The sequence below is a fragment of the Glandiceps talaboti genome, chromosome 7 (genome assembly GCF_964340395.1).
Source record: "Glandiceps talaboti chromosome 7, keGlaTala1.1, whole genome shotgun sequence".
Lineage (NCBI taxonomy): Eukaryota > Metazoa > Hemichordata > Enteropneusta > Spengelidae > Glandiceps > Glandiceps talaboti.
Window position 1 is genome coordinate 24325981 of NC_135555.1, and position 23352 is coordinate 24349332.

Consider the following 23352-nt stretch of genomic DNA (forward strand, 5'->3'; position numbering starts at 1 on the left):
TATCATGGTTCAAAGTTGCCCAACGACTTTAACCATTGAGAAACAAACGACAGCTTTCTCTTTCCACTTGTTTTCATGAGAACTCACGTTATACAAATCTGACTTCCTTTATGACTATGTACAAACAATTCGCATTCCCCTTTGTACCGTAATATCAAGACATGTCAGTCAAAGGTTCCACGTAGTGAATCAATATATTAGTTGTGCTGTAAGTAGAGGAGTTGGTCTTACAGGAGTTAAGGAGAACAATGTGATATTGGGGATAATGTGGTGGGATGAAGATGTTGACCTCGGTTCCAACAATGTCAATTGTACGCCCATGTAAATATGGAAATTCTGGCTTTCAGCTAAGCCAATTAGATCCAAAACAAATATCTATAAATGTTGTGCCTTCACATATATTCACTGTGGTAGTAGTAGAGGAAAACAGCCACCTTTAAAATTATCAAAATGGTGGGAGTGGCAGGATATTGATTCGTAGACTCGTTTCCTTTTTTAACGTATGACAGCTTTTAACCCAACAAAAATATTTTTGTACGGACCCGGGGAACCTCATGTTTTATAGAAAGGGAATTGAGAGAGGGTCATTTTCTAAAAAAAACCACGGAATAGAAGGAGGGTCACACAGGCTGAGCTTGTAATTACTGAAGGCTAGAGGCTTAGAGTGCATGATATTGACATTATAATAAATACTACCTATATGTTGTCGACACGTTCTCAAGAAATTGCAGCATGAAAACGAATAATAATAATCGCTAGAAACAAACAAATATATTGGAATTAGCTTGTCTGGTTAGAAATGAAGGTATAGTAGAATGAGACAGGAAGGCAGGTAGGCGAACAGACAGACAGACAGACAGTCAGGCTGGCTGGCTGGCAGACAGATAGATAGACAGACAGACAGGCACGTACGTACGCACAGACACATACACAGTCTCACAGATACAGACAGACAGACAGACAGACAGACAGACAGACAGAAAAAAGTACATCTTAGATGTACAAAAGGCAAATGCTAAAAACAACAAGGCAGCCACACATTCCCTTCCTTGTACAATTTATTACCCGAGTAGCAGAAAGTAAAAAGTGTACATCAGCTTGGTAGGTCAAATGAATACACAGGTTATAACACACAAACTCAATGCTAAAAACATATTTTCATCAATTTACTTCAAAACATTGACATCGTTATCCATTTACCGCAGCGAAGGGTAATTATCAATCTAATCCTTGCAATGAATATTTGTAAGAAAAACTGCTACCATATAGCAAATACTACTATTATTAATTCTTGTTTGGGCAATTTACATCTTCATCGCTTTCATCAAAACAGTCCTTCTTTCCATTGCGACACGTTTCTATGCCAACGCACATCCCATCTCCACATTCGTGGTAGTCAAGACCTTTGCCTATGAAGTCGCTCTGACAGTTTGCTGTAACGATAAAAATCAATATATTACATGTGGAGTCATGATGGGTGAATGGTTAGCGTGACCGGCTTGGAATCTACAGGTTGTAGGTTCGAGCCCTGTCGCTGCCTGCTGTTTGTTTCTGAGTGGCTAAAGTCCTTGGGCAAGATTTGAACCACGACTGTGCTTCAGTCAACCCAGCTGTATAATTGGGGACCTGGTAGGATGTATGTTGCAATGTGAAGGCTTTAATCCTATGCGCTGAAATGGCTGCAATGGATTGTATGCTCCCCGGGGAGTTGAGGAAGACTAAAGGGCCGTTGTGCCGTTCTGATCCAAGCCAGGGGTAATAAATTGTAAAGCGCTTTGAGCACGGTGTGGGAAAGCGCTATATAAGAAACCAACATTATTATTATTATTATATTGACTTTGACTTTTACACTATGAACAACTTTCGTGCCTCAAACAAATAAAATTCAATGTTTTGTTAACAGTATGATTCAATTCGTGAAATTTGTAATTTCATTATTACACTAAAAATTGATGACAATACTTTCACATGCAATCATTAAATTTTCGACAGATTTACTGAACTCAGTGGGCGAAACAAAAGACTATCTTGTTTATCTTTATCGTTTGACACTGAGGGCGTTAGAGCTTCAAATGCATAAACACGACGCCAGCCTTACAAATCGTTACTTTATTGTTTTGGAAAAAATATTTTTCAGAGAGTACAATTAAAGTACAATGTAAAGAAAAAAAGTGAGTTTGTAAACCTTTTTCAAACTCATGTGATCTAATAAGCGCATCCGAATGTTGAATTGATAAATATTTTACTCACTAAGTAGATTTGTCTGCATATATGGTTGGAATTGAAGTTAGGGAACAAGTAGAATTTATGGCGGGGGGGGGGGGAGCTGAGGAGAACATATTTTGGTTTAAACACTGCCCTATATAAATAGGATTATGGCTAATCTATGCAAATGCGGGAAATTCAAACTGCTGTACAGAGCACTAGCTTCTGGGTCTTGTTTTCAGCACTTGTTCTATACTCCGAGAAACACATAGGTCATGAATCATGTACAAATTGTTTGTGAATGTCGTAGGATGGTAACTTGATACACAAATTAGTTGAAAATCAATCTGTTTGTTTCATACAATGTAAAACCCTTTCAAAATGAGACAAATTCTCCTGCAAACAGCTGTTTAGATTGTGTGTCACTCGGGATTTTTCAAATATGCAACATTTGCATGTGAACAACCCAGATTATATTTTGGTGATTACTTGCTAGTGAGTCACCACAAGTGCTCCACCTCCAAAACATACAGTCAGTCAGTCACGTGCAAAATAGGGTGCCAGGCACAGGCAGTCATGCCTTTAAAACATTTCGCAGCCCCCCCCCCCCCCTAAAATCCTAAATCAACCCAATACTTTTCAGAGACCCCAGGCAACACAGAGTTTTATGTTTTGGTCTATGGATGGAATGCTTGGTCTGATGAGAATTCGAAGGGTATGTGGGAATAGTATTTCTGTCTGGCAAAGCGCTTATTATCTACATAAGAATGTGCAACAGTATGTTGGGGTGGCATAACCAAAGCGTTATTGATGCACTTGGAAGGGGTTCAGAGAGGTGCAACGAAATATCTAATGCAATGATTGTAGTGATCATATCACATATAAACATCATCTTCTAAAGCTTGGATTTGCTTCAACTTACTTACAGAAGGGAATTGATTTATTCTAAATAGTTTGAATGGTAAATATGATGTCAACGTATAGGCACAGAGACATTTTAAAACTGAGAATTTTAGATATCTACTTTTAGAAAATTTATTTGGAACTCCTTCATATTTGATATTTCACTTGCGATTACAAATTAAAAATCATTTGAAGAATTGTAATACTCAGATTGCCATGAGCTATGCGTGAACAAGTTTGATTATGGAAATCCCTGTACCTGGGTGTCAGGTTGTCATTGTACAAAATCCTAGTACCTGGATGTCAGTCTGTCATTGTACAAAATCCTTGTACCTGGGTGTTAGTCTGTCACTGTACAAAATCCCTGTACCTGGGTGTTAGTCTGTCACTGTACAAAATCCCTGTACCTGGGTGTTAGTCTGTCATTGTACAAAATCCCTGTACCTGGGTGTTAGTCTGTCATTGTACAAAATCCCTGTACCTGGGTGTTAGTCTGTCACTGTACAAAATCCCTGTACCTGAGTGTTAGTCTGTCATTGTACAAATAAATCCCTGTACCTGGGTGTTAGTCTGTCATTGTACAAAATCCCTGTACCTGGGTGTTAGTCTGTCACTGTACAAAATCCCTGTACCTGGGTGTTAGTCTGTCACTGTACAAAATCCCTGTACCTGGATGTCAGTCTGTCATTGTACAAAATCCCTGTACCTGGGTGTTAGTCTGTCACTGTACAAAATCCCTGTACCTGGGTGTTAGTCTGTCAATGTACAAAATCCCTGTACCTGGGTGTTAGTCTGTCATTGTACAAAATCCCTGTACCTGGGTGTTAGTCTGTCATTGTACAAAATCCCTGTACCTGGGTGTTAGTCTGTCATTGTACAAAATCCCTGTACCTGGGTGTCAGTTTGTCACTGTACAAAATCCCTGTACCTGGGTGTCAGTTTGTCATTGTACAAAATCCCTGTACCTGGGTGTTAGTCTGTCATTGTACAAAATCCCTGTACCTGGGTGTTAGTCTGTCATTGTACAAAATCCCTGTACCTGGGTGTCAGTTTGTCATTGTACAAAATCCCTGTACCTGGGTGTTAGTCTGTCATTGTACAAAATCCCTGTACCTGGGTGTTAGTCTGTCATTGTACAAAATCCCTGTACCTGGGTGTCAGTTTGTCATTGTACAAAATCCCTGTACCTGGGTGTTAGTCTGTCATTGTACAAAATCCCTGTACCTGGGTGTTAGTCTGTCATTGTACAAAATCCCTGTACCTGGGTGTTAGTCTGTCACTGTACAAAATCCCTGTACCTGGGTGTCAGTTTGTCATTGTACAAAATCCTGTACCTGGGTGTTAGTCTGTCATTGTACAAAATCCCTGTACCTGGGTGTTAGTCTGTCACTGTACAAAATCCCTGTACCTGGGTGTTCGTCTGTCACTGTACAAAATCCCTCTACCTTGGTGTCAGTTTGTCATTGTACAAAATCCTGTACCTGGGTGTTAGTCTGTCATTGTACAAAATCCCTGTACCTGGGTGTTAGTCTGTCACTGTACAAAATCCCTGTACCTGGGTGTTCGTCTGTCACTGTACAAAATCCCTCTACCTTGGTGTCAGTTTGTCATTGTACAAAATCCTGTACCTGGGTGTTAGTCTGTCATTGTACAAAATCCCTGTACCTGGGTGTTAGTCTGTCACTGTACAAAATCCCTCTACCTTGGTGTCAGTTTGTCATTGTACAAAATCCTGTACCTGGGTGTTAGTCTGTCACTGTACAAAATCCCTCTACCTTGGTGTCAGTTTGTCATTGTACAAAATCCTGTACCTGGGTGTTAGTCTGTCATTGTACAAAATCCCTCTACCTGGGTGTCAGTTTGTCATTGTACAAAATCCCTGTACCTGGGTGTCAGTTTGTCATTGTACAAAATCCCTGTACCTGGGTGTTAGTCTGTCATTGTACAAAATCCCTCTACCTGGGTGTTAGTCTGTCATTGTACAAAATCCCTGTACCTGGGTGTTAGTCTGTCACTGTACAAAATCCCTGTACCTGGGTGTTAGTCTGTCATTGTACAAAATCCCTGTACCTGGGTGTTAGTCTGTCACTGTACAAAATCCCTGTACCTGGGTGTTAGTCTGTCAATGTACAAAATCCCTGTACCTGGGTGTTCGTCTGTCACTGTACAATGTAATTTTAGGTGTTTCCGTTTATTTCAAATGCTGCTGTTAAATGCTGTTAAACAATACCAACAACAAATATTTGCAAACATTTATACTGACCAGTTTCAAGTCCCTGTGCACTAAAGCTCTTTCAGTGAAACAATGGGAAGGCACTGCAGGAAATTACATCATTGTTACCAAGAAGCCTTACAATGTCTTGCATGATTTCCTAAACCTTTTTATGATTATTAAACACTTCTCTTTCAACAGAGTAATAAAGCTTAATACCCAATGAAAACACAGGGTACGTGATTCATATATTTGCACCATTTTCTTTCTCTCAAACACAAATGGAAAACAGTGTGGTCATATCAGTTCACCCAATCAAACGTTTTGCCAATTGTATTACTCAAGATCTCAGAGAAAATTGAAAATTGTTTTGTTGATGATCATATTTGTTATGGTTGTCTAATCATTATAATTGACTGTTGCAGAACTCTGGACTGTTGTTGACAATTACATGTACAATCAAATATGTGTCATCGATAGAATTATGTCACATTGCTAGCAACATATCATAAGTAAAATTATATTCAGTAATGACATTGTAATACTAGCCAGATTATTCCAACATTTGCATGATATGTATACTATTGAGTATCAATATCATACTTAAAACTTTTTGAACTTTGCAATTATAATTGCCCATTTCATGTAGTTGTTCTCAGTTTTTTTTTCTTTTTTTTTTTACAACTAATGGCATCTGTTATGGGTTATCTAATACCCGATCCACTAGTCGTTGCTTCTGGCCAATTTCTTGAAGGATGTTGGAGTTGCTTCTCTTTGCTTTCCAGGGTATTCACAGCATTCTCCTCCAGTACCAGACTTCAAATAAAAAGCATTAATCTTATTTTGAACTGCCTTGGTGATGGTCCAGGACTCACTGGCATACGTAGCAATGGGAAATATAAGTGTCTGAACAAGTTTGATTTTGGTAGCTTTGGTGACATTCCTATCAGCCCAGATCTTATAAGCTTAGCCATCACTGATCTTCCCCAAACCAGACACCTTCTGATCTCTTCCTGACATCCTCCAGTGTAACTGATATATGCTCCCAAAAAGTTGAACTTGGTGACCACTTCAACCTCTTCACCTTCTATAGTTATGGGGTCAGTATTGATATCATCACCAATTATCATTATTTTGGTCTTGGCCACATTAAGGTGGAGACCCACGGCTTCGCTTTCATGTTTTACCTTAATTAGCAGATAGCAGAGCTCTTGGAGAGAGGGAGCGATGAGAGTAGTGTCATCGGCATAGCATAGGTTAGTCAGATGCCATCCACCGCAATGGATAAACCTCTTTTCTGGTTGTCAACTGTTCTTCTCATTATGTATATAAGTTGAAAAGGGTTGGGGAAAGAATGCAACCTTGTCGAACTCCCTGCCCCAGGCTGATCCAGTCACACTTTCACCTTTTTCTGTTCACACACAAGCAAGCTGACCATTGTAGAGGTTCTGAATTAACTGTACTAAGTGTGCAGGTATACCCATAGATAGGAGAGCCTTCCTGAGGACACCATATCTGACATAGTCAAAAGCTTTTGAGTAATCGATGAAACAGAGAAAAGCCTTCCTCTTAAATTCTCTGCATTTCTCAATAATGTGCCGAATATTTGCTAAGTGGTCTCTCGTGCCTCTTCCTCTTTTGAAGACTGCTTGCTCAGGAGGTAGCTCTCTTTCCAGATATTGACGAAGTCACTCATTTAAAATATGAAGTAGAACCTTACTAGCATGGGGGATGAGAGCTATAGTTCTGTTGTTCTTACACTCGCTAATGTCCCCTTTCTTTGGGAGTGTTTGGAAGATAGACTTCTTCCAATCTGTTGGCCAGGTTTTGGTATGCCAGATCTAATTACATAACTTATGCAGCAACTTAATTCCTTTTTTCATCCATACCCTTCAGAAGCTCGCTGGGGAATTCATCTACTCCCGGCGACTTGTTGTTTTTCATTTTCTGGATGGCATTTCTTACTTCTGAAAGTAGTACTTCAGGTTCTTCATCAGGAGCTGTGACTTCCTGCACTATTGCAACAGATTCCTTGGAAGCATACAGTCCCTCACAGTACCTCATCCATCTATCCTTGATCTCATCACTTTCTGTCAAGATCTTTCCATTTTTATCTTTAATCACTGCCAGCCTAGTTGTACTTGTGCAAGTCAGATTTCTCACACCTCTGTAGAGGCTTCTGCTGTTGTTCGTAGAGCTGTGATTTTCAACTCGTCCCAATTTCGATTCGCCCCTTTGTCAACTCGCCCCAATTTCTTCCGCTCATTCAAAATCCTGTAGGAAAGTAATTTACAGATCTTTGCAATATGATGTACATGTGCATGTATTTAAGTAAATATAAAAGACGTTACAATACTACGTCTTCAAAGACTAAAAACCGTTTCAGTTTTTTTGGTAGGAAAACCAGACCTTTATTGTTGTAACAGATACTGAAAAACATAATAAACATTCAGTCTAGAAATCTGATGCACTGAAATTGGGGTGAGTTGACACTGGGGTGAGTTGAAAATTGGGACGACTGGTTGAAATGGGACAAGTTGAAATTGGGACGAGATGATCCGCCACCGACTTATGGTATTGCAGCACCATGCACAGTTTACAGACACTCTGTTTCACCGAGGACACAGCTAAAGTTCTCAGTCACATTCTTGTCGTGCGAAGTGTTTAGGGACCCGTCAGTTTCTTTGGTCGGGGGGGGGGGGCAGTGGATTGGTAGGGTGGATTGGTAGGGTGGGTCACCCTGTTTTTGTAAGCAGTGGGGGGGGTCATGCTGTTTTGATAATTGTCGGGGGGGGGGGTCATTGTGTTTTGGATTGTGAAGGAAGAAAAAATCCCTTTCTACAATGGCATATAGCCTTGTTTGAAATGTGGAACATGTAGATATTTGTTCTTGTCCCTATTAGTACATGAATTCTTTAATATTACTTACATGTATTAGTTCAAACATAGCTACCACACTAGTTATAGAACATGTTATGTAAATGCGTGGCTGTTTCACAATCAATGCTTCACTTATATTGCACTTTTGGGCAAACGTGAACTTGAAGGTTTCGTAATGGTAATCTTCATAGATTGTTTATAAAAGAAGTTAATCTAAATTGTTGTACTCGTCAGTATGAACTTGTCAGAAGGGGTTGATACACTTTCTATTTTGGACACTACATGTTATTGTTACTACAAATCACCACATCTCTTGAGATTCCAGTTTCTATTTTGCCTTAATAGAAGCAAAAAACTCTAGAGCTGTCACGGGAAACCCCCAAGGACTCCCTCACCCCCAGAGGTCACTCATGCATTCAACCAACAATCAGATGCATCAACAACCTTTCTACTGTCAGAAGGGTACTAAACTTTTCTTAAAACATTTTCACCCTATTCTAATTTGAGATGATATTGCTTTTAAAGATGTGAAATGTTTGCCAAGATAGTCTAAAATTGCCATAAACTCCAAATATCCCCTACCAATGGTGCTGCCTTGTAAAGCATGGATTAAGTTATTGCTTGAAAGGGTCTCAATAGTCTCAAAATAGACTTTTCAGAGTTAAAAACCTCCTAGACTTCTAGGGGGAGACCACCTACGACCCCCCTAAGAGATGTACTTATTCCCTTCTCAAGCTTTCCCCCTATCAAGATGCTATTAAACTCCTTTTGGAATATATTTATCCTGTGTAGTGAATAATTACAATTATGGTAGCGCTATCCTGGGATCTTATAAAGTATTTGCAAGACAGTCAAGCAGTCCACACAGAGTCATGATTAAAAAATACCTGTCATTTGAATATTATATATATATGGGGGGGGGGGTCATCATGTTTTAGAATTAAGTGATATGGGGTCAGCCTGTTTTTGGTTTTACAAATAAGGGGGGGGGGGGGTCAGTGACTTTTTGTGGGCCAGATTTAAGAATACACTGCCTCCCCCCCCCCGGCTGGAGAAACTGACCGGTCCCTTAGCTTGCCAACCGGTGTCCATTATGGTACTGTCGTATATATGTAGGGAATACAGCTCAGCCGGCATCCTGTACTGCGGTATATCTCAGACTATTGTCGAACCTCATTTTATATACATCCAGAGCTAATCTCAGACTACTATTCTCTGTAGTGGTCTGACGGTACATGTATATGCTCGGTACTAACGCTCCTCACTGTATTTCCTATATTAATGTTATCTCAGTCCACGAATGGTGGTGTGACAGGCAAGGTCCATCAATCAGCTTCGTTGCTCACTGTTCAGCCTGACACTGTCGTAGTTCTGCATTGCCGTAGTTCTCTGTGATCTAGCAACTTCACGAGCGCCTGTGTATGTGTACTTGTATCCAAGGAATTGTGGGATAACTTTACTTCCACCGCCATTAAAAAGGCTTTGTCATGTGAAAAAAGTATTACACCGCCACAGAAAAAATTGGCCAGTGAAACTAAATTGCGCCCTCAGAGGCAGAGAGTTGCATATATTGAAATTAAACGTAACTCATATCATCAAAATTAGTTTTGACTTGGAATTTCAAAAGTCTGTTCTTGGGATGAAAAAAAATTCTTGAAAGTTTCCTTTCAAAAACTAAAAGTTTGTTCTTGGAAAATAAAAGTTTTGTATGAAATATTAAAAGTTTACAGTCGAAAATGAACTTTTATTGAAATCCTAACGTTTACTCTTGAAAAAGAAGATTCCTCTAAAGACTTAAAAGTTTATTCTTGGAAAATGTTTGGACCCCAAGAATTAAAAATCTTGTCATGCAAATAAATTTTCTGCTCTGTAAAATGGAAAATTTGTCTTAGAAATTTTAACTTTTTGCTTTGATATTTCCATTTTGAACTAAAAAAATAATCTTTTGTCCTATTAAAGAAAAACTATATCCTTGCATTAAATATTTTACTCTCAAAAAATTAATTATTTCTTCCACAAATGTATTGTTCCTATGTCACTTGTGGGCCACCATACACAAGTGTATGAAACACTTACCCTTCTGTTTATCAAGACTGCAATGACTCGGTTTTACTGTCTGGGATTCGTCGTATCCATTAGCACAGTCAAAAACCCCATCGCAAACAAATTTTTGAAGCACACACTTAGGGGAAGTGTTTTGCTCGCAGGCGAAGGCTATACCTCTGCTTATTAATGTCTCGCATTGGTCATCAGCTGTAGAATAACAATAATTTGATGTTATTTCTTCGATAAACGACTGCTATCACGATGTTTACATAAATGTGGTGTAGAAAACAGATAAGACAGTCTTCCAAGATGTAAAATTCGCTAAACGTTTCGAGCAATAGCTCTTTATCAAAAGCAGTGAAGTTCAAGGTTAGACAGCTAAGAGCCAGTCTGTTTTTGCATACTAAGTAATGAAAATGCGTTAGAGAAAATATCGTGAATACACGTGTACTTGACTATTGCGTATATTGTACTAGTCTTTTTCAATTAACAGGATGGTGATATTAAGGGCGAGCTTTCCATCTTTATGTTTCTCAACTTTAGGACGGTCGGTCGGTTAGTTGACCGGTTTAGTGGTTAGAAAGTATAAGGTAATAATTGTCTTCAGTCACCGACCACAATAATAATGATCACTTTGTCATGTAGCCCTAAATATTTTTAATTGAATTTGGTAATTAGTAAAAAGTCAAGGACATTCAATGACTTACGTATATTTGCAGACACAGTGATGATAACCAAAACAAGTACAGCGAGTTGACGAATCATGATTGTGAACCTAGTAAACAAAAGGAATGAAACAATGATATTTCTATTTTAACATTCGCCATCTTGAAAGTTAACCGGTCTCAATAAATTTGTCAAAAATCTAGTTAATTAAGGTAGTCATTCTATCATCAAGGACGATACATACGGAGTCGACATTCAAGTTCCCTCTACCTTAACGTTGAGAACGCGCTTGCACACACACACACACACACACACACACACACACACACACACACACACACACATATATATAACCAAATTATATATATATATATATATATATATATAACTCGGTGAGTATCAATCTGCTAAGACAGTGCTCTATACCGCAGTGGCAGAGCGTAATAGTTTTGCAAAACTATATATATATATATATATATGTGTGTGTGTGTGTATATATATATATATATATATATATATATATATATATATATGTGTGTGTGTGTATATATATATATATATATATATATATATATATATATATATATATATATATATATATATATATATATATATATATATATATATATATATATATATATATATATATATATATATATATATATATATATATATATAACTCGGTGAGTATCAATCTGCTAAGACAGCGCTCTATACCGCAGTGGCAGAGCGTAATAGTTTTGGTAGTACTGGAACTCTTTCTTGGTTGAAACCAAGAAAGAATTCCAGTACTACCAAAACTATATATATATATATATATATATATATATATATATATATATATATATATATATATATATATATATATATATATATATATATATATATATATATATATATATATATATATATATATACCAATTTTGAAATATACAAGCAGCTTTTATCGGTATGACGTCAGATCACTCTACAAGGCATGATCTTACAGTGTCAATGTTACTTATAAAGTTGTGGCCTTCAGCTCAGCCAATGAGATCCAAACATTGTATTTAATATACAACAGCCCGAGCCTGATTTCCCCCGGTCCTTTCCCCTTGTAATTGTTGAAGGCTCCCTTACGAACATTTTTTGAGACTTTTCTTTCAGAGTGTGTAATGCCTTCATGTTTTGATAACTTTAGTATCAAATCAGTGACAAGGAAGTCCACAGTACATTGTAATTACATGCCTGAATGATTACAGACCGGTTGCGTTGATATGTGTTATTATGAAGTGTTTTGAATGACGTTTTCATCATATTCATTTATAGGCATGTCTGGTCCACGGACCTTGATTAGTTCCTGGGAGAACTATTGCTATGGCCCTCACGGAATAAATATCCATTCAATTCAATTAAATATTAAACTTGTGTTACCACAGTCTCTGCGCCCCTACCAACTTGCGTATCATCAAGTTGTTCCGTAGAAGATGCTGTTACATGGCGTTACATTCGATTTTTAACTCTTCTTGATATAGATGTGACCCATGTGCGCGGATCCTCTTTGTTAACTTCAGGTATGCATTCAATGCAATAATTCAAACAAAACTGTTTACTAAACTCTCAGATCTAGGAATCAGCTCTTCTATTTGCCGGTGGGTCTTATAAAATGTTATTGATGATAGACCACAAGATTTGCACTCGCATTTCCTCTCACATTGTTCTAAACACGCGCGCCTGTACAGCGCTCCCGAGGGTTGTGTTTTAAGTCCATTGTTGTATTCACTCTTTACACAGTCATGATTGCACGTCAAGTATGATAATAATGTCGTTGTTAAGTTTGCTGATGACATTACAGCAATTGACTCGGTATGTAAGAACGGCGAGACAGGGCAGAATTTAAGAACCTTGGTCAAATGGTGTGAAGTGAACAATCTCGAACTCAATATTAATAAGACCAAGAAAGTGATTGGTTGATTTTAGATTGGTCTCGATTGTCTCAGGGTGAGTTAACTTCACTCGATAATCTAAAAGGTCCTCCAAACTTCAGAAAAAATCATTGGCACCGATCTGCCATCACTTGATTCCATATATCGCTCGAGGACTGTCCGCAAGACAACATCCATTACATACGCATAATTCAAATCATCCCGCTCAGTCCTTTTTAATCACTTCATATAAAGTTTGATAATATAGCTTGTAGTTTTAATGAGTCATTTGAATAATTAACCATTTTATATTTTACGAATACACGTTTCGATTTGTACATGCGCCAAACAAAACAAAGCACCCATGTCTCAAAAAGCTTATAACTCTTAATTTAATGATTCATTTTCATAATTAATGGTTTTCAGTAATTAGGTTATATCTTAAGAGTGCATACTTCAAATTCAATATAACTTGGTACATACTTCATACAGAACTATCCGCATACGTTTTGTTACATTCCAACAATTATTGTGTGTAGGAATGAAAATCTAAAGACTTTGCCCTTACAGAAGGAATTCAATTTAAATCTGACTTTGTCCTAACAGAAGGCATTCAGGTTAATTCTGGTTGCATTTGTTAAGATATTTGCTAATGTGTCTTGTTTTCAGGGTAAGAATAATTTTTGCTGATCATTCAGTGTGATATTCTTTCTCGCATGTCATCTGTCTCGATCGTTGCAAATATAGTGTGACAGAAAGTAAAGTGTGAAATTCAGAAATGAAACGACGACTGATAAGGAAGTTGGCAATTGAAAATAAAGAAAGTAATGGGGATGTGAATGACAAACTAACACCCTTGAAAAGTCGTTTTGAACATTAACTGTGTACATCTAAAATAATATCTTATAACACTAGTGTTGCAAATGAATTATACCATTGTCCTGAATTTGTAATTACCATGTTTGGGTTCAGACATGACGCTGTTTATACATGTCTCCAAACACCCAGTTGGAGAGAATCTTATTATTGCAATAGCTAACATGGGCGTCAAGACAATAATTTAGACGTGCTTTTATAAATTTATGCCATCTCATTTCAATAGGTATTGCTATCATTTTCCTGAGAATAAGAAAGTTTAGTAATGAGGAAGAATGTCACGACTCTACATGTTTAGTATTTTAAAAGATAGTGTGTCTGGAAAAAAAATTGTCCTCAAGGCGCCCTTTTGTTTCAAATTCACGCACCTAAGCGTCATTCGCGTAATTTAAATATAGTCATGTTTAGACAATAGACTTTACAAGTTTTCCCCTAAAGTGATTTGTAAAATTTGAGTCAGTCGAATGTTGGCCCTGGCCACCAGGGCCTTGATAAATAAAGTCTATGTTCCAGTTTATACCACATATATCATCTCGTATGCAGTTTATCATACAACAACAAGTCTTGCTGTTAATCTTAAAGATTTAATACCATAGTATCACAACTTACCTATACTATAGTATGTGAAGACGATGACGATTCTCAGACGGCGTTTGTCACTTGCTTCAATGTACGATAGCATCCAGATGTTTATGCTCTATTTATACATTCTCGTCAATGAAGGCTGTTCCATTAATTGGTCTGTTCCAACGATCCTAGAGGAACACCATCATCGTTGGATAGAGCTTATTTATAAGTATAGAGTGTACCCGCATTAAAGTACACATTTCTGCCTTTGTTTGCTTCAAACATCGTTTCCACTGCACTGTAAAGGATATTCTCTCATTGTGATAAAACAGAACAAAAATGGAAAAAACATTTGTAATATGTATTGTACATACTACTATAAGTTTCAAATAGTTTGTTTCATTAACATACCACATACATCTAGTGTCTGTCAAATATCAATACAGTGAATTCACTTCTATTTTGTACATTTTAGAACAGTAAATATCGCTATCGCTCGCAACAATGCAGCACAGAATATACCCTATCACTCACGATATTAACTGCTGTATGCCCTATCATGAGGACGCTTGGTTCTTTCATAGAGTCAACAATTGCAAACCCCAGAAACAGAATTTATAAATAAACAAATAAAAAGAAATAAATAGAGCTATATTACTTGCCAAAAACAATGGAACAAAATAAACTGTAAATCGAATTCTGTGTATTGTGAATTAAGTTAGGTTATTTATCAGACAAATTTGCAATTATTAGCCGTGAATTATTTTGTGTCATTCGGTGATGAATTATAGTAGCAAGTAAAACAAATGTTTGAATTCTGTGGAATAATGGAAACAACGATCCCGTCCGTCTTTTAATGTCGTGTACATTGACAGCAGTGCCTGTATATTTCTATGGTAGAGAAATGAATATAGAACACCATTAGACGAAATAGTCATTCTCTACCACAGCCATCGATATCATAGTCATACTCTACCACAGCCATCGATATCATAGTCATACTCTACCACAGCCATCGATATCATAGTCATACTCTACCACATCCATCGATATCATAGTCATACTCTACCACATCCATCGATATCATAGTCATACTCTACCACAGCCATCGATATCATAGTCATACTCTACCACATCCATCGATATCATAGTCATACTCTACCACAGCCATCGATATCATAGTCATACTCTACCACAGCCATCGATATCATAGTCATTCTCTACCACAGCCATCGATATCATAGTCATACTCTAGCACAGCCATCGATATCATAGTCATTCTCTACCACAGCCATCGATATCATAGTCATACTCTACCACAGCCATCGATATCATAGTCATTCTCTACCACAGCCATCGATATCATAGTCATACTCTAGCACAGCCATCGATATCATAGTCATTCTCTACCACAGCCATCGATATCATAGTCATACTCTACCACAGCCATCGATATCATAGTCATACTCTACCCCATCCATCGATATCATAGTCATTCTCTACCACAGCCATCGATATCATAGTCATACTCTAGCACAGCCATCGATATCATAGTCATTCTCTACCACATCCATCGATATCATAGTCATACTCTACCACAGCCATTGATAGCATAGTCATACTCTACCACATCCATCGATATCATAGTCATTCTCTACCACATCCATCGATATCATAGTCATTCTCTACCACATCCATCGATATCATAGTCATACTCTACCACATCCATCGATATCATAGTCATACTCTACCACAGCCATCGATATCATAGTCATACTCTACCATAGCCATTGATATCATAGTCATACTCTAGCACATCCATCGATATCATAGTCATTCTCTGCCATACCCATTGATAGCATAGTCATACTCTAGCACAGCCATCGATATCATAGTCATACTCTACCACAGCCATCGATATCATAGTCACACTCTACCACAGTCATCGATATCATAGTCATACTCTGTCACAGCCATCGATATCATAGTCATACTCTACCACAGCCATCGATATCATAGTCATACTCTGTCACAGCCATCGATATCATCGTCATACTCTACCACAGCCATCGATATCATAGCCATACTCTACCACAGCCATCGATATCATAGTCATACTCTGTCACAGCCATCGATATCATCGTCATACTCTGTCACGGCCATCGATATCATAGTCATACTCTACCATAGCCATTGATATCATAGTCATACTCTAGCACATCCATCGATATCATAGTCATTCTCTGCCATACCCATTGATATCATAGTCATACTCTAGCACAGCCATCGATATCATAGTCATACTCTACCACAGCCATCGATATCATAGTCACACTCCACCACAGTCATCGATATCATAGTCATACTCTGTCACAGCCATCGATATCATAGTCATACTCTACCACAGCCATCGATATCATAGTCATACTCTGTCACAGCCATCGATATCATCGTCATACTCTACCACAGCCATCGATATCATAGCCATACTCTACCACAGCCATCGATATCATAGTCATACTCTGTCACAGCCATCGATATCATCGTCATACTCTGTCACGGCCATCGATATCATCGTCATACTCTACCACAGTCACTAACAAGATGAAAAGAGATTTACATATTAAAGTGATGATGAGATACGTGTATCTTACATTACTCATATATTTCTACGGTGTCTATATAGTTCGACAGAAAGTGATGACTATGACCCAGCCACGTCTTTATGATGATATGACTTTAACAACGAATACATGTAGTGTATCTAAACTAAGGCCAAATAAAAAAGTTGTCTGTTCCTGTTACCCGACCCCACTTAGTTTTTCACGCCGACCGGAAACTTTTTTTTACGTATTCGAGAAAAATAATATTAAAATCGCGAAAATAGTGAAGTGTGGCAAGAAATAGTGGGTGTGGAAACTGACATCAATTTAATTAAACAGACAATATAAAACTATTCTTCCAATCTGTAATGGCTGTACATCTGATAGGAAGAAATAAACAACACAGAGACCACTTGGAAAACAATGGAAAACCTGAACTAGTCACTCACACATGAAAAAAAAATAAATAAACTAAACTAAAAAATCTACCTACCCCTCCTATTTTAAAATTGAATGTAATCGGAACCAGACCATATTTTAAAGCCTAATTAGGCAATCCAAAGCATGACAACGGGGAATCTTGAATTGATCGACTTTCAGTTGACAATTCACAGCACATAACAATGCAAGGCAACTTATATGTTATTAGGGATAAAGTTTGATGGGCGTCTAATAATGTATTGTTCATGAATTATTTTTATACAGTATTAGTTTGTAAGGGTACAACATTTCCCGTCTTTTCATCGTTTGTGTCAATCCGCCCATTTGTCCTTGAAAGAAAATGTCACTCTGTAATTGATATCTTGTTGTTCTCTAGCTATACCAGTACATTCTTCTTAAATGTGAAACTAACAGCATTGTCCATCAAACTGAACTCAGTACACATGCATGTGTGTGTGTTTTCAAAAACAATGGTATATACTGGTCAGTACCTTATGTAAAGTGTGCGGTCGTGTTTTAAATTGATAATACTAAGTATTTATGAATAAACATATTTCAATTCGATGCCTGTAGAGTGAAATTGGTATAACTTTGCGATAGCATTTTATCGAAGACACACGGCAACACATTTTGCCGGTCTGTAATGATAATAATGCTATATATAGATTATAATGTTATATAGCGCATTCCTTTCTGTGCCCCAAGCGCTTTACAATTATTAACCATGGCACGGATCTATAATGACGCAACAGATATTTATACTTCCTGAAGTCCTGGAGAGCATATAATCCATTGCAGCATGTATGAGCGCTAGGATTAATATATTCACACCTCAATCCTACCAGGTTCGTGTGCGTTCAGCTGGGTTGTCTGGGCCACAATCATGGTTCTAATCTTTCTCGAGATCTTTAGCCAGTTAAAAAACAAACGGCAGAGACGGAACTCGAACCAGATTCCATGCTGTCCACTCTAACCATTCGACTATCATGTCAAGTTGATAGTCCGTTCATTCATTCATTCGTTCGTCTGTCTGTCTGTCTGTCTGTCTGTCTGTCTGTCTGTCTGTCTGTCTGTCTGTCTGTCTGCCTGTCTGTCCGTCCGTCCGTCCGTCCGTCCGTCCGTCTGTCTGTCTGTCTGTCTGTCTGTCTGTCTGTCTGTCTGTCTCTCTCTCTCACTGACTATATGTCTGTTTCCTGCTTCCGGCCTGCCTGCATATGTGTGTGTGTGTGTATGTATGTATGTATGTATGTATGTATGTATGTATGTATGTATGTATGTGTGTATGCATGTATATATATATATATATATATATATATATATATATATATATATATATATATATATATGTATATATATAGGGTATATATATTTATTTATTTATTTATTTGTTATATATATTATATAAATTGCAATACATACGTAATATATGTGTGTATATATACATAAAATGAAAGAAGACGAGTATGATATTACATTATGTATTTACGCTACGGACCGTTTCACCAGAAGGGTCATCGGGCGTGAACTGCTGCTTACTACTGACGTAGTCTGTACAATACAGTACAGTACAGTACAGTACAGTACAGTACAGTACAGTACAGTACAGTACTTTACTTAGGTGTATTTTCATGGTGTCATATTATGTCATCTTGTGGTAGAAAAACTTACATGTGTAGCTGTACATGTAACATATAAGAAATGAAATGTGACCTGAACATGTGGAATTGTGCACAAACACAAATCGTTTAAGACTTCTACAAAAATTATCAAAGATTCAACACATCCACTACATACAGAATATGAATATCTACCAAGTGGTCGTCGCCTCAGAGTACCACGTGCACGTACAAACATATTTAAGTATAGCTTTGTTCTAAGATCCATTCTTCTCATCAATAACATGTAACCGCTACTGTCTGTATGTATTTATATGTATTGTAATCCTAACTTTACTTTTCATGGATTATGTATTTAAGTTAATGTAAACTGTGTGGATATATAGTTTGTCTTTTTTCTGTCAACGCAACGAAAATTTCATGATCGACATGATGAATAAAGTTATTATTATTACAAACATAACCAATTTAGGACACTTTGAAATAATATATGGCAAACACGGTGACTGAAAGTGCCCGACCCAGCCTGTGTCTAGATATTGGATATTCAATGTCCACGTATATAGTTAGTCTAGCTCCTATATTTTTGTACATCTAATGTATGATAACTACAATCATCTCCATTAGAAGTCCCAAATTGATTTATGGTTGAGATCAATAGTTCAATGTAGGGTAAAAACTAAATTCTTTTAGTGTGGGGTGAGAGGAGGTCTTTTATAATGAAATCTGTTTTGTACCCCAATACAAACATTTCTAAAAATGTCATTGGAATAATTGACAGTGACAGTGACAATGACACTGACAATAATGTCATTGGAATAATTGATAGTGACAGTGACAATGACACTGACAATATTGTCATTGGAATAATTGACAGTGACAGTGACAATGACACTGACAATATTGTCATTGGAATAATTGATAGTGACAGTGACAATGACACTGACAATATTGTCATTGGAATAATTGATAGTGACAGTGACAATGACACTGACAATATTGTCATTGGAATAATTGATAGTGACAGTGACAATGACAGTGACAGTTCTGCAAGTGATGACAGAGACGGTGAAATTTTAGCTAGACATACTCGAGGTAAGGTTTTTAAAGAAGTGGCAGACTTGCGACTCATTTCATTTCCAATAAAAATGTCGTCATAAAAGAGCTGACTCATGTTTTACTTTTTTAATGGCCACTCCCCCCCATTAAATTAAGCATAAATATTTCCTACCACTTATTTTCGTTGGAAAAAAATTGATGCTCCCCTAGGTAAAAGTGAACACTACCCAAGCCTTATTTGCAGCACAACTCATCAGAATATTTTCATTCAATTATTTTCCTATAAGGTGTAGAATTCGAAAGAGAACCTCTACCTGTATTGATCGCCATCCCATCCCATCCCCACAATACTAGGCTCTAGACTTGCATGGACATGTTAAACCCATGACTTAAAGCGACAGGTTTAGACTTGGATGAAATGTGAACGACCTATAGTCCGAATGTAAAACTACAACAAGACATTTAATGGTGTCATTAAAAAGTGTTCAAATTCAATGGCGGAACGGACTGGGTATTTGTTACTGGTTTTCTGTCACCTACATGTTTAATATAAAGAAGGGTAGTTGGAAGACACATTTTATGGCATTGTAAAATCTGATGGTCAGAAATGAATTATAAATTATTAGGCTTTTATCTACGTCGACAAATAACATGCTCCAAAGGAGATCGTAAGTTGGACCGGATACATAGCGTTCATTAGATAGGTATTCTACAAGGTAAACATTACGATAATTTGTATTTAAATTTACAAGTCAACACACACGTCAGTTTGTTTGTGTGATATTTGAGATAAATTATATAACATGTTGTCATCCGAATCCGATATGGTTCAGGAGAAGTAACTCTCTCTCTCTCTCTCTCTCTCTCTCCCTCCCTCCCTCCCTCTCTCTCTCTCTCGGGTACAATCAATGGACCACCACCCCTCACCACCCCACACCACCCCCCACACACAGCATCACAGGCTATCACAGAGTTTCAACTGTAAACGGGCAGTAATATAACTTATTTATACTTTTGATGTCAAATACATTGACACGTTTATAAATGAAGGTGTGTCTCACGTCTATCTGGGGATTATTACAATTCGTTAGATTAAAGTACTGCTGTAACATGTACTTCTCAACAAATATGAAATTTGAATTAATGTTATTTTTTCGTCAAAAAGTGTTCGCCATACAGCAACGTTACCCGTACTAGTAAAGGAATGTATTATCTATCATTATACAGAGACAATTGGTGTCATTGAAAAGTATCTAAGTGCATTAGATCAATATCACAATTGTTAAAGTTTCAGTCAATATGACAATAGTTGTTTAAGGTATCAAACAAGAATAAAAGGTAGTAGTATGTCCTGGTAGGTCAAGCTACTGGTAGCGTACTATGATTAGATATCGAATTGTATTAAATTGAATAGAATTGAACAGTTACACTAAAAGTGACAATGCAGCAAACTATTACTACGGACATTGACAGTTATGAGTTATGTATGTGTGATACATACAGCACGTACATGCATAGATCCGTCTCTGATAGAGTACACGGTCAAAACGTCTTTCATTGGTGTCCCCGTTACTTGGATATGACAATTTGTTCCCCATAATCATATTGGTTAATGTTACATGTAATTTACATTTTTACAAAAAAAACAAGTTGTTCATGAAGAAGGATGTTAAATGTATGGAAAGCCGTTTGGGACCGTCTTCTCCTTCTCTCTCCGGTCAATTGCGAACACCACACAGAGAGGCGTCTTTATGTACTTGGTCAACTGGAACGAGCAATATATAAAAGGTCTATGCAAAGTAACAGATCTATAATTCTAAATAATAATATTGTTATATCCGATTCTAATGTACTGATAAATGAATGGTTATGAAAACAATGAAAGTGTGAATATTGCCAAACAGTTTCATAACTATAGAATTCATTGACGCCAGACTGTACGCGATTTTGTAATTTCAGTGGTGGATGACTAAAGTGAGTTAATCGTTTGGAGATAATTTTTGAGGACTGCAAAAAAGATTTGACCGAAATATTTTCCTCTCAGCCCCACCTCCCGTAAGGGACAGGTCAGTTTCTCCAGCCTGGGGGTACATTTTTAAATCGGGCCGACAAAAAGTCACTGCCCCCCCCCCCCATCTGTAAAACCAAAAACAGGCTGACCCCCATATCACTTAATTCTAAAACATAATGACCTCCCCCTCATATATATGTAATATTCACATGACAGGTATTTTTTGATCGTGACTCAGTGTGGACTGCTTGACTGTCTTGCAAATACTTGATAAGATCCCGGGTTAGCACTATCATAATTATAATTATTGACTACACAGGGTAAATATATTCCAAAAGGAGTTTAATAGCATCTTGACAGTGAAAGTTAGGGGAAAGCTTGAGAAGGGAATATGTACATCTGTTATGGGGGTTGGGTCCTAGGGGTCTCCCCCTAGAAGGCTTGGAGGTTTTTTACTCTGAAAAATCAATTTTGAGAGTATTCAGACCCTTTCAGACAATAATTTTCAAGCTTTACAAGACAGTACCAACATGTAAAAAGCAACTACATAGGGTTGAAGTACTTTTGAAATATACTTTGATAGCATCTTGACAGTAAGAGGGGAAGAGCTTGAGACTTGGATATGTCCATCTCATGTGGGGGTCCAAGGGGTCTCCCTCTGGAAGCCCTGGAGGATTTTTACTCTTAAAGCTAATATTTAGGCTATTCAGACCCTTTTCAAGCAATAACTCAATCCATGCTTTACAAGACAGCACCATCAAGTATCAGAAACTATTCTTTATAACTTACACAGGTTGAAATATGTTAAATGGCATCATTATATACATGTAGTAAAGGTCAGCACATCTAATGGTAGTATCATTGGTAGGGGAGATTTGGAGTTTAAGGCAATTTTAGACTATCTTGGCAAACATTTCACATCTTTAAAAGACTATCATATCAAATTAGAATTGGGTGAAAATATTTAAGAAAAGTTTAATACCATTATGACAGTAAAAGGTTGTTGGTGCATCTGATTTTTACCTCCCGTAAGGGTACGGGAGGTATTAAAAGGGGAATGTGTGTCTGTCTGTCTGTCTGTCTGTCTGTCTGTCTGTCTGTCTGTCTGTGTGTGTCATCATTTTCTAAAAATCGGCTGGCTCAATTGTAATGAAATTTGGGATATATAATCTTTAGGGTAATAGCTAGACCTGATTAGGTTTTGAGCTAGATCTATTAATGTTTAATTAGAGAAATTTGCATATTAATGAAATCAACTAATTATGCAATATGTAGTAAAGGTCAGCACATCTAATGGTAGTATCATTGGTAGGGGAGATTTGGAGTTTAAGGCAATTTTAGACTATCTTGGCAAACATTTCAC

At 37.3% G+C, this 23352-nt stretch overlaps 1 protein-coding gene across 2 annotated transcripts in view; it reads right to left on the reverse strand.

The window, feature by feature from the left end:
• Positions 1-1046: 1046 nt before the first annotated feature.
• The window catches only part of LOC144437867 (uncharacterized), a 435833-nt gene continuing 413527 nt past the window's right edge, over positions 1047-23352 (reverse strand). The window contains exons 1-4 of one of the 2 annotated variants that reach the window (XM_078126899.1): positions 14302-14552; positions 10954-11021; positions 10277-10453; positions 1047-1433 (exon numbers count right to left, since the gene is read on the reverse strand). In XM_078126899.1, coding sequence (XP_077983025.1) covers positions 1285-1433; positions 10277-10453; positions 10954-11011 — 384 coding nt within the window. In that variant the 5' untranslated portion in view covers positions 11012-11021; positions 14302-14552 and the 3' untranslated portion in view covers positions 1047-1284. Of the gene's footprint in view, positions 1434-10276; positions 10454-10953; positions 11025-14301; positions 14553-23352 lie in introns of those variants that run through there. The other variant, XM_078126900.1, reaches the window with a different exon arrangement.